General features: G+C 42.1%; 1 protein-coding gene across 1 annotated transcript in view; it reads left to right on the top strand.

Moving 5' to 3' along the window:
* Nucleotides 1–12,618, top strand: part of THSD7B (thrombospondin type 1 domain containing 7B) — a 349,180-nt gene that overhangs the window by 229,119 nt on the left and 107,443 nt on the right. Inside the window, exon 14 of the mRNA XM_075430128.1 lies at nucleotides 10,527–10,721. Coding sequence (XP_075286243.1) covers nucleotides 10,527–10,721 — 195 coding nt within the window. The remainder of the gene's footprint in view (nucleotides 1–10,526; nucleotides 10,722–12,618) is intronic.

The raw sequence follows: 12,618 nt of genomic DNA, 5'->3' as shown, positions 1-12,618 counted from the left end.
GAATATAATCTGATTTATAACCCACTCTCAATTATAATAATTTGGTAGAAATTCAAGGAGAGTAGCAGCAGCTAAATAAGAAATGTTGTTTCCTTTTTTTTTGCCTGTAAGAAAGGAAGAGAAGATCGTCGTAAGGAAACATAATGTGCTGGAAGAGATCTCCCTTTGCATCTTCTCTGATCTTCTACCTTGCTTTTAAGAGACTAGAAGGGGAAAGCAAATAGTCCCTTTAGATCTGTTAGCTTCAAAAGAGGAGTAACAAGGAGTGCACTAGCACCGAGAATGATCGGAACAACAAACATAAGGAAAGAGGAGTGTAATTATTTTTATTCTTCTTAAGAAGCAAACCTGTTGGAACTCCTGCGCTCACACAGAAAAGTTAATTTAACATGACCCAGGGGAAGTACCAGTGCTTACACTTATGGGAATTGGGATTTTTTTATACCCACTATATGAAATATATATCCTTCACTCTCTTGGACTGTTAGTCTCTTCTGGGGAAGCTGAGGTTTTTTGGTTTTGTTTGTCTTTTTGTTTTCCTGCTAAAGAAAGGATGCCCTGAGGTGGGGTTTCTGTAAAACACTTTTTCCCCCCACACTAGGAATGTTTAGGAAGAAGTGTAAGAAGCCTCTCTGTATGTATAATTTATACATTATGTATATATGTATGAAACTCCCACGCATGAGAGCATGACTTTGCTCTTACTGGGATTCAAATCTGCGTACTTAGGTTTCCTACCAGGCAAATCTCCTGAGAGGCCCAAACATTTCATCTCTCAAGGTTGTGCGTGGGCAATTTTTCACAATCTCTTTCTGCCTTTCTCACCTTTAATTTGAGTACGGTGTCTTTACTCTACTTAGACTGTGCTGACCGTTCCATCCCAAGTACAGTACCCTTATTTTGTCTCACAAGGTAGGCAGTATTGTATGATGACTGAAAGGTACTTAATTTAGAGAACATGAATTATTTGAGTATGCATTTTTATTAGCTTGGGTCAAATTAGATTTAGTTATTTTATCAGTTTTAGGCTGGAGGTGAGTAGCCAGACTTCAGATCTCAAAGCAATTAGTATTCTTATCTGTTCTTTACCATCGAAAAGTGACAGTTGAAGTGGAAAGTTTTATGCAGGACTGTATCTGCAAAATCCGTTGGTACTTTAGAAAAATTTGACAGCAGTTTCTATGAGTGGAAGACAAAGTGATGAGGGAGTTCCCAAATTTCCATGTTACTACCTTCTGAATTGCAGTTTTGGACTTTGATTAAAAATTGCAAGTATGTATGCTGTGAAATGCCGTGGTGGTCTGAATTCTGCAAAAGCATAGTTAATTAAAAATGCAAATAAATAGAAGAGACCACATTCTGGTCTTTTTTTACACCAGTCCAAACCTGTGTATATTTACTTAGGTGCAATGGTATAAACAGCACGATGTGGGCAGTACTGCCAGGGATGAATTGATAATTTCAGACAAACTTATTCTCCCTTCAGTGTTAGCTGTGTGGCCAGGCAGTGAGCAAACACGAATTTTGGAGAAAATGAGATGAACCCACTCCGATGGACACCAGGCTGCCACACATCCCCTGTCTGTAACAAGGAGGTCTAGGCAAGGGCAGGCGAATTTGTGCCGTCTTCCTCGGGCTGGGAGCGTGCCTGGTAGGACAGGGTTTGGGCACTGACAGCAGAATTGGCTGGGGGAGGAGGACAACGGGCAGGTGAGAGCAGGAGGCATCAGGAGGAGTTGAGCAGTTGTCGAAGGGCCCGTCTGTGTCTGCAGCGGCTTGGCTGCTGGTCCCTGGCCGGCCAAGGGCAGCGAGGGGTTTTGAATGCCAGAAAGAGAAGAGCCAGAGCTGGGGAGCTGAGGAGGAAGGGTAGATTAAAATCTTCAGGTGTTACCTTGGACCATAATGTTTTAAATATAGTGTTGGGGGAGTTGTAAATATGCCGGTGTGTTAGCATTGTGTTCTGGATGTAGTATCTGCGCTCTACTGTAAAGGGATAGATGGAGTGAAATGGCAGAGTGCCTGCCTTCCAGAGCAAGATTTTGAAATATATTTTCCTAAACCAACATAATGCAGTGTTTTCTAATGTCCAACTACCTGAAAGATGATACAAGCGAGTAATTTTCTCAAACCCATACCAAAAACATTCAGACCGAAGTGGATGTTTGGCTGGGCAAATTTACAGGGCTGTCTGCTGAGCCCTTCCCAAGGCTGGGTTTGCCGTGAGAGTTGGCTGTAGTGTTGAGCTCTCTTCTGCTGTCGTGACAGATGACCATGGGGTGCTACCAAAAACTGGACCTGGCTGGAAGAAAACAGGCTGCGTTAGATTTTGAGTTCATTCAGCTCTTACGAAAGACACTGGACAGTGAATGCATAGCTGAGGCAGAGCTTTCAGGAGAAAGTCAGTGTTTTCTTAGTCAGCAAAGTGATTTTTCCAATCTGAGGTACTAGAAATACTGTAAACATTGTGTTTGTTTTCCATTTTCTCTCTCTTGTGTTATTTGGCATATTTGATTCTCTTCATTTACTGTGGTCTCAATGTGTGTATGTATAACAGGATGTCTTAGTTTTATTTTCAAGTTGTGCAATAAATAATTTATCTTAAATATAACTTGATGATAGGTGCTACAAATAAATTGAACTCGAGTAATTTTAGTAATTGCAGACCACAGAAAGAGAAAAAAAGGAGGCATATTTTTGTGTTTTGTTATGTTCCCTGAAAGGAGCAGAAGCATAATTTCTGTCATTAATCATCTAATGCACTTCCATTGATTTTCTTTTTAATAGAAAATGAAAGTAAAAGCAATTCAAAACCTATAATAAAGTTAGAAAAAAAGGGAAAATTGTGAAAGATTCCTTAGATTGATTGCATAATGCAGAAGCACTCAGAGTGCAGTTATTCACTGGCCAAAGTAAATTTGAAACATTAAAAAATCATATTATTTTGTCTTTCTAGCTAGGCAGAGTGTGAACCACTTGCAATAAGAAAACACTTGTATTGAAATGAAAATAGTGCTAGACATGAATGTATCAATCCTGCGTTCTGCAGTCAGTGTGTGGGTGGGAGGAGGAATGGGCTTTACAGCAATGCATTTCTCTCTGACTTCTCCTTGAACAGTGGGCAGTCTTGGCTCACAGATGAGGAAGAATGAAAACATTGAGTCACAAAATTGACATGTCCAGCTCCGTTCTTTCAGTGATGCAAATCATATATTGCCAACCAAATAATCGATAACCTCATCCGTAAGTGTCAAAGAAAAATTGTTCTCTAAGGATTTATTTTGAAATGGAACAGGGGAGAGTCCAGTTTAAGGCACTAAATGACAGAGGTCACCCTGCTCTCACTTTACTGGTTTAAATATGCAACCCTGGGCATATTTAATCCCCTTTCAGACAAACTGATCCGTTCTTGTGCTTGCTCTGCGGCATTAGCCGAGAGGCTCCGAGCCACGCAGAGGGAACGGTGTGGGAGGGATGTGCGCCTCTGGTGCGCAGGCCTCGGGTACAGACCTCTTTGTCCCTTCCCGCCTGGTCAATGCCGATGATGTGAAGCTGCAGGGAAGCTCTGCGGTCGAGTTGGACACGTGGACACTGGGACGGCTGCCCCGGCTGTGGCTGCACTGGGGGTGGCTTCCCACCAGATGGCTTCCCACCATGCTGGCCTCCAGAAGGCTGAAGCTGGGGCTTCTCCTCTTCTGAGGCTCCTGTACCTAGATTAACCTGTCTTTTTCCCCGTGTACATGTCTTATTGTGGGAAGGCTGCAGAGAGAAACCAACCCAAAGAGCAGCTTAAACATGGGCCTTTAACATGAGAAGGATCTTCAGGTTTGCATGCTTTTTTTTGTAGTTCACTCCTATTTCTATCCCAAACTTCTCCCTTTTTGCCTGTTACAGCCTCTTCTCCATGCTAATGCTCTGTACGCAGCTCTTCTGCCCCATTCTTCCCTGACCCCTTTTCATGCAAATCATTTCAGTTGCTTTCCTTTATCTTTTCTGTTGATATTTACTATCTTTATTGCTTCCCAACCTCATCTCGGGCTCCTCTTGTTTGTTTATAGAGCACGTTGGTTGGGCTCTGTGTTTATTCAGCGCTCTGTTTGCTCGGTGGCATTTGTTAGCCCTTTAGCACTACTGTCAATATCATTAATAATTACCAACTGGGAAACTGGTTATCTTGGAGCCGGTTACCCTGCTGCATAACTAGTTGTTCCAGCTCTTCCTCCGTTAGGTTTGTTAGATTTGTGTCTGCGATGTCCCTCCTGGCATCGTTTGTTCTTTTCCTCAGACTTTTTTTTCATGGTTATTTTATGGTTTGCTTCTGTAAGTACAAACTTCGGATGCGCTTCGCTTCATTGCAGGGAGCACTGCTGCATCCAAGGTGGGGGTCACAGTGGTGAACTTAAGTGCATGCTTTGGTCGTTACAGAATCAGAGCCTTAGACTTAAACCTCAGTCTCAGCAAAGCCTTATCTTATATCTTCTATTATGTCTGTTTCTGGTCTCCTTCTATAGTTAGAGTTTGCATTAATATACCAAGAATAACAAAAATATTCAACCTGGGATTTTGGAGGAACCCGTTATGAGTATGAAGGAGTATCAATATAGAAAATAAATGAGGCGGTCAGGAGTTATGAGACTGTGCTTATAGTCAATGAGTCTGGAGCCTTAAAGTGATTTTCTATTTTTCTAGCGTATTATCCCTGAACTCCTTGTCACTTATCTTAGTGATACATGTAAGAAGTGATACGTTGTCTTGCTACATTGAGGGGTAGTAAGAACAATTATGCAACACAAAATGAAATTTTTTCTGAACAAGGAAGATGTAAACAACTACATTTAAATAATTCCATTGACTTTACATGCTGACTTTGATTTTTCACACATTCTTCGAATTTGAAGCCAGAGAAGATTATTACATCATCATGTCTACGCCTCTTGTCTATCCTGTTGTTTCTGTTCGAAGTCCAGCCATTAGATTTACACTAACTCATAGCTTTATTTTAGTGTTTTGCCTGAGTGTACCCTCCTGGAATTATCAGGCATTGTTTTCAGATGTTCTAATGACATTTAATTCCAGAGTTTCAAAACCACTAATTTAGGTTTCCCAAATTGAAGTGCCATACTGCAATATAATTTTACTGGTTCATGGTTGACATTCTCACGCTTCAGCTTTTTACCCTTTGGAAGCAGTTGAAATGCATTTTTAAAGGAGAATTGATTATAACTTTGGTAAACGAATATGATTACCAAGACTGTCTGTAGTTGGATTTGTAGGCAAGAGGAACTATATTTATGTTATCTTTCCTCACTGGATGCAACACTGCCTGTAATATTCCTTTCTCAATACACTCCTGTTGTTAGGACCATCTGTAGCCCTCTTAAGTCGGGCAGGTGCCTACTGAGAGCACCTGAGCCCTTGAACCCCCTGTTTGGTGCTGGCGTGCTGCTTTGGTGGTGGTGTAACGGCATCTAAGGACGCATTCGGCGCCTCTGCAATTTGCCAGCGTGCAAGCATCGGTTTTCGCCATGTAAAAGTTTATGGAAGTGTCTGCTGTTTATTTTTAATTTAAGATGAATGTAGTTAAAGAATATAGCTTCCATATGCTTCCGTGTGCCATATGCTGAGCTGATGGCATGCAAACATGCTCTGGTGGGTGTAAATACAAAGCAAGAAGACAGAGACTGTCGTACTGAGTATCTCGTTAGCAGTCCTTGTGGAGTATCCTAACAGGACTCCTTACCAGCAGAAAGGGAGATTTCCTCCCCAAACCATGCATTTAACACTTGACTTATGCCTTGAGGGAAAGCGGTTGCATCTGCAGCTTTTTTCATCAGTCGTGTTAGTCGCTGACTTTTGTTGGCAGCTGAACGGGTGTATCCACGCTGTCTGTTAAACAATTCCAGCCCTGCTCTGAGAAAAAGGTATTTTCTTTTAGCATTTTAAACCTGGTTACCTTTTAGTTTAATTCATCTTCTTTTTATCATTATGAGAGAAGGTGTGCTTTTTTTTTTTGTGCCAGGCATTGTTTTATATGAACAGAACTGCATTAAATTGTCATCCTGCAGCTTGGCCCCAAGTGTTTAATTCCATTTTGGTAGCGTTGACTGGTGGTAATAAGAAAGAACCGTGGGAGTTCAGAAGGAAATCCTGCAATTCGCTTCTTTGTGGGAATCAGTATTATAATTTGAAACCCTTTATCTGGCAGGGTCCTGTTATTAGCTGTTTCTATTCATATGTTTGTGTCCATTTTAAATGCCGCAGAGATGGTAGAAATCACAGATCATATCTAGGACGGATTTATCATTACTAGGTGATTTTTTTTCTCAGTGCATAGGGCTGCAAATGGACTGCATTTGCCCTCCAGTGGTATCCCACTTTAAAAAAAAATGAGATGTTGACATAGTAGAAATGGCTTTGCGGTAGGAGTTTATTTAAAACTATTGTGACAGAACTGAGGATTACGGGGAAATATTTTTCATGCAACATAAAGCATACATGAGCCAAAACAATCACTAGTTTGAAACCACTGAGGAGAAATAATTTTACTAACTTACCTGAAAGTCCACTGAAGACAAATTTGTCTCATTCTGTTTCCAGAAGTGCATATATTTGAAAATGCTTTTTTTTTCTTATCAGTTAAAGCTAACTTAAATGGGGAAGAAGTGTGCAGCAGACAGTAATGAGGTGACTGGTTCCTGAACCACTGGAGTGGATCTGTCAGCTCTGCTGCTTCCTCTCTGCCCCTCCTCAGCCCATTAAACTGCCCTGATTGACTTTTGTTTCACTATTTTATTTTAGCAGTTGGTGCTGCTCACCTCAAACATAGCTATAAGCACGGAGCAGAAATCCTGCCATTTCTTATGACTGACATGCTGTAGAGATAGGGCTCACTGAGCTCAGGCTTTTGAAGATTATTCAGCTCAAAATGAAGAAGTCATGTATTGACATCAGCTTGGAAGATGCTTCCAGACTCTGGAGTGGGAATGAGTTGCCTCCTAAGCTGAGTGAAATGCATCGCACTGCTTAGGCCGGTCTGAGGAGGTGTGGGTTTTTGGTGTGTAAGGGTACCAGATGCTTTATTTTGTGCATGTAAAACATGAAGTGCCTGCTCTCCCAGCAAAGCGATGCACCTGCTGGTTGGGTCACCAAAGAGGTGCTCGTCTGGGCCCTCCAGCTTAGTAAGAATGCCATTGGCATGGAGAGGTGCAGAAGTCCAGGAGAGTGGGAAGCAAGCGGAATGTTTGTTCTTTATGTAGTATTTTAGGCATCAAAAAAAGCTTTCTGGATTCCTTGCTCTTTGGCCACTGCCTTCTCTGCTTGCTGACACAGAGGCTTTGTTGCTTTGTCAGGAATGACCTGATGGAGTTACCAGGATCTGCACCTATAAAAATTCCTAAAGTAGAGAAGAGAAGCAATTCTGTATTTCCAACCACCTGCCTGTCCCTAGTCACCTCACAGGAGATCCTTCTCCTCTCCTCCTGTAGGTCTTGTGTCTCTTACTGTACTGTCCATTATATTTTCTTCTTTTCAGCTCTTCCTTCTTTCCATGGTTATACATGTATATTCCACTATATTATTTGTTGTTTTAATTTAACTTTCCTCTGCCCATTTTGACTATTGCCACTAATTTCTTTAAGCTCCATGATGTCTGTCAAATATTTGCCCTGATCTCAAATGTCCTTATATATCCATCACTTTTAGCGTCTAAATAGGTTCAGAGAACTCTGCGAATTACTTGTATGCTTAAAATTAAGGACATCTGTGCAGAAGATCAGGCCATTAGACAATAACTCATTGCAGCACGGAGCGTCTGGTTTAACATCAATATTTAGAAGTTCCATCACTTGTGTTGCCATTAATAAATGTCAGGAATTATAGAAATCATAGAAATAGACATTTTTGGGTTGGAAGGGACCCCTAGAGGTCATCTAGTCCAACCCCCCCGCAGCGAGCAGGGACACCGCTAACTAGATCAGGTTGCTCAGAGCCCTGTCCAACCTGGTCTGGAATGTTTCCAGGGATGGGGCCTCCACTATCTCTCTGGGCAACCCGTTCCAGTGTTTCACCACCCTCATTGTAAAGAATTTCTTCCTTATATCCAGCCTAAACCTACCCTGTTTTAGTTTAAAACCATTACCCCTTGTCCTGTCACTGCTGTCTCTACTTAAAAGATTGTCCCCATCTTTCCTATAGGCTCCCTTTAAGTACTGAAATGCTGCGATCAGGTCTCCCCGCAGCCTTCTCTTCTCCAGGCTGAACAAGCCCAACTCTCTCAGCCTGTCCTCATAGGAGAGGTGCTCCAGCCCTCGGATCATTTTTGTAGCCCTCAATTAATTGTGGTCTTCTGTCAGGTGGCAGTAAACATTGCAACGTGATGGTTTGTTACGTGATTGCTAACGTTGCTTCGTGGGGCTGGCAGCGCAGGGTGTCATTTGCTTCCCTGCAGATGCCACTGGGTGTAGCGATGCAGAGAAGATGGTTTGCATTCACTTGGCCGTAACTTGCATGGACACGTTTGCGTTGCCGAATCTTTGGTGTCCTTGCTGAAGGTAATGAGGCCACACAGACCTTGGGCATCGGAGTCTATTATGTGTTTAACCTTCTGGGAGAGGGCAATTACCCGGTTTTCCCATACAGAGTGGTGACCTCTGTCCTCGCGCTCTCGTAATTGAGCAGGGGAGCGTCTCCGAGTTTCTGACTGCCAGAGTTGAGAGATGGAAAGGGTCACAGGGACTGAAAGTGAAAGGCAAGGATCAGCAATTTAGAGGTAGTTGTTAATATGCTGATTTACTGTCACTTGAGTCTAAAGAGACTTTTAACGATCGCTTGCCTTTTCCACGCTCTTCAAAATGCTGATTTTTTCCTTAGAAATCTGATTACATTTTAATAAGATTTTTTTTATTTCCAGGTGGTTGCCAGCCCATCCCTTGCTCCCATACAGTACTGTAGTTAAAAACCAAAAATCATGTGTATTCATTGCAAAGTTACACCCCGGTAAATCCTTTAGCTGTAAGAAAACAGGGAGGTTTTTTTCCCTTTTTCTTCATGCACTCCTAGTTACATTAAGTGCTGGCAACAAGGAAAAATATATGCAGCCTCCAAAACCTGAATTATTTAGGAATCTCCATAAAATAATATCACAGGCTGTTAAAGTTAAATAATAAAATCTGGATTAAATAATTTCATCTTCTGTAGCTTTGTGATAGGATGTGGGGACTTGCCTGAAATCAGAGCGCCTGGCTTGACTAAACTCTTGGGGCCAAATTCAATTCCTAACTCTGTCCCTGAGTTCATTACTTTAATCAAGTCACGACCTGTCTTTGCTTTGGTTAACCTACAATGTAGGATATAAATAGCCTATGGTCTTGGAGATATTGTGAGAATTAATTATTATTAATGAAAAGAAAGACTCCATGATGTGCAGGCTATTTTTATTTATTATAATTAGTTATTATTAATTCACTGAAACTTTAGCAAGTTTTAATATAGGCTTCCTGTGACTCAGATTTATATATTAATACTTTTGTCCTTCATCATGGCTATACAGTGCCATTATCCACCCTGAAAAACTAATCATTACAGTCCAAAAAAGGACAGGGATGTTGAAGGAAAAGGGGTTTGGCTCAGTACATGCACAGCGGCTCTGCCTCTGCCCATGTGCGAAGGCACGTGAGGTTGGATGGAGCTCGGCAGGGTGACACTGTCCTCAACTGAGACCCGCCGAGCTCTTGTTTTTGTGTTTTTTTTCTGTTAATAGATCCATTCAGTAGTGCTCTTATAGCAAGCTATGGTGCACTGTAAAAGCAGGCTTCTAGTAGAGTGCAGGAGCTGCAGCCCCTTTCGTGGCCGGAGGCTGAACGCTTGTGCCCTTCTTCCTAAACATCTCCATTTATGCATGAGATTCAAAGGTTCAGATGGCCAGAGATCGGGAGAGCACAGTGTTCAGGGAGCTCAGTTTGGAGGGGGCAGACCTGGTGTTTACACCTCGTGGCAAGAAGCGTTTAGCTGTAGCAGAGGTCACCGCTCGGTATGGGAAAGCTGCTCAGACACTTCTTCCCTTCATCTGAAATACGGGAAGAAAGGCGGTATTGGAGAAGGAAGCTTTTTTTCTACCACTTTGAAGCAGTTTCAGTTCTGTGGGTATTGTGTGCATCACAAGTTGGGAATCGTGCCCTCTACCAAATATGCTGTATGGCACATAACTATAGTTTTCTACCTTTTCTCGTTTGGTCGTACAGTGTATCATTGGTTAAGCTGTTGCCCCAACTCTTGCAATGACAGCCTCCTTGAGAATATTGAATTTATGTTGTCATTTAGATAACACACTGCTCAAATAAGAATGTGTCTTTATGGTTTTATGAAGCCTCTAGCACATCTTTGAGTGACGCATGAATAACGACCTAAAAATAAGTCAGCTTTGTCCTATTAACCCAGGAGAGTGAATCTCACATAGAACACAAGTGCTGACTTCACAGAGTATAATACATTGTGTATAAGAATATCAAGATTTCTGTGCCTTTACTTTTCAGCTGTAACGTGCCTGTCAGAGCACGAGGACTCTGCCGATGTCGGTGACTGCATGCGGTGGGCAGGAGCGATGCCGGCTCTCGTACAGGAGTGTCTCATTCCCTGCAAAGACGACTGCATGTTTACCCCCTGGTCTAAATTTACAGCATGCTCGCTTGACTGCGAATCGACCAGAAGTAGGAGACGGTCACTCACAGGTAGAATCTTTTAGAGTATTTATCTGGTGGTGATATTTGTGTATAATGCCTCTCAGATGGTGGTGGGGTGATGTTGGGGTTTTGGGAAAATCCAGACAGAATAGTGATCGTCCTTAATTGATTTTTTGATCTGATACTGATCGGTGCCTGCTTTATGCACGCACATATCGGTATGAGAATGGTGCAGGAAACCTCGGTGGTAGAAAGCCATTTTTAGACATAAACCAAATAAAACAGTAACTACGCATTGTGCAAGTTTATCTGACCTATTAATCTGGGCAGCATGGAGCAAATGTGTATACAAGAATAAAAATCGGTGTGATTTTCTTTGTAAGATCATTGAAATCTGGAGGAAATTTAAAACTGGGAGTTTTGTGCTCAGCAGTATCCAGTAGTTCAACAGGGCAAATAAATACCGTGAATAAAGAAAAAACAGTATCGTTAAAACCGTTTTGTTTGATCTTTTATAGGTATTCATTAAACACTCTAGAGTTCAAACCACTTCATGGAGCAGTCTCCTGTAGTTGCTGTCGTGGTTTGTTATTATGTTATTTGAATGCTGACCAAACTGAAAAGCTTTAAAACTCGATGACATTAACAGTTTGGAGCTGCTTGTTTTGTTAGGAGTTGTCTTCCCCCCACATGCATAGCTAAGTCAAATCAAGATTAATTATATTTCTTTCAGAAGGCTTACAAGGAATCTACTGTTATTGTTATCCTGAACACTCACATCTTTTCGTATTTCTGTGTTGTGTTTGGGAGCTGTGGTGTAGCTGGCTTAAGTTTGCTCTGTGAAAAGAGTTGAAACTTCAAAGGCTTCTGCTATGGAGTAAAATATGAACGTTGTTGTAAAAATATCTGCTGTGATAATGCCTGGGAACTGAATGGCAGCAAAGTACGGTGGCTACCACTGCTCCTTTCTTCTAGACTCACTTGTACCTGGCTGCACGGCTAGCTTGTTACTCAGTTTGTTACTGCTGGAATGATCCAAGTTTTCAGTAACTTACAATTACAGTATACAGACATAATGGCTTCAAGCTGCCGTTCGTCAATATGGCTCATTAAAGGACAAAGAGTTCTCTTTCACATGAAAAATCGTTATTACACAAGGCTCTATTGTTTCTGCCAAAGAGCATGTTCTGAAATGTTCTCTATATCAAGGCCTGTATGTTTATAGTAGTGGAAAGCCTCTAATAAATGGTGCCTGATCTTACAGAAAATATGTAAGAATTAAGTGAAAACTTACTTCAGGTGGTTTTGAATCTGAATTTTCTTTTTGAACATCTGTGCAAGTTACAAAACAGTATGGCCCTACCTATCCCCTTTCTTACTCGGTTCTACATCAGACATAGATCCAAGTAAGTGGACCAAAAACGGTTTCTGGTATTGAGGTTTTGATGGCTTGTCTCCTTACCTGCACTGCGTTTGTGACCCAGCACCACCAGTTGCTCCCATACAACCTTGCTGGGTTCCCTTCCTCCTGCTGGGAAGGGGCTCTGGGTCTCAGCCCGCTTGCGGCAAAGCGGTCCTGAGAAGCCCGTGGTGACCATGCGGGGGATGTCCTGGGTCGTGGTGCTGGGGTGGCGTCTGCCCAACACCACGGGGAGCCGCGAGGGAGGACCACATTGGACGTCAGTTTTGGTTTGGTCACGGTTCAAAAGGGGAAGTCGATGAGATTGGTGCTGACCTGTCTTTCCATAAAACTTGGTGAGAATTGGAGCTGGCCAAAAGTCTTGGAAAAAAATCTCATCCCTGTGAACTCAGTCCGGAGATTTAAGGAAAGCGCTGTTTGGGAAGTCCTTCATGCTGTTAAGACTCCTTAATCCATATGTATTTCACCTTTCTGTAAGCATGCATGAATTGTACCTCCTTGTTCATCGCTCTGTGTGTCTATGCT

Source organism: Opisthocomus hoazin, chromosome 9 (assembly GCF_030867145.1).
Source record: "Opisthocomus hoazin isolate bOpiHoa1 chromosome 9, bOpiHoa1.hap1, whole genome shotgun sequence".
Classification (NCBI taxonomy): Eukaryota; Metazoa; Chordata; class Aves; order Opisthocomiformes; family Opisthocomidae; genus Opisthocomus; species Opisthocomus hoazin.
Note: the sequence above shows the minus strand (reverse complement) of the source record. Positions and strands in the feature narration are given on the sequence as shown.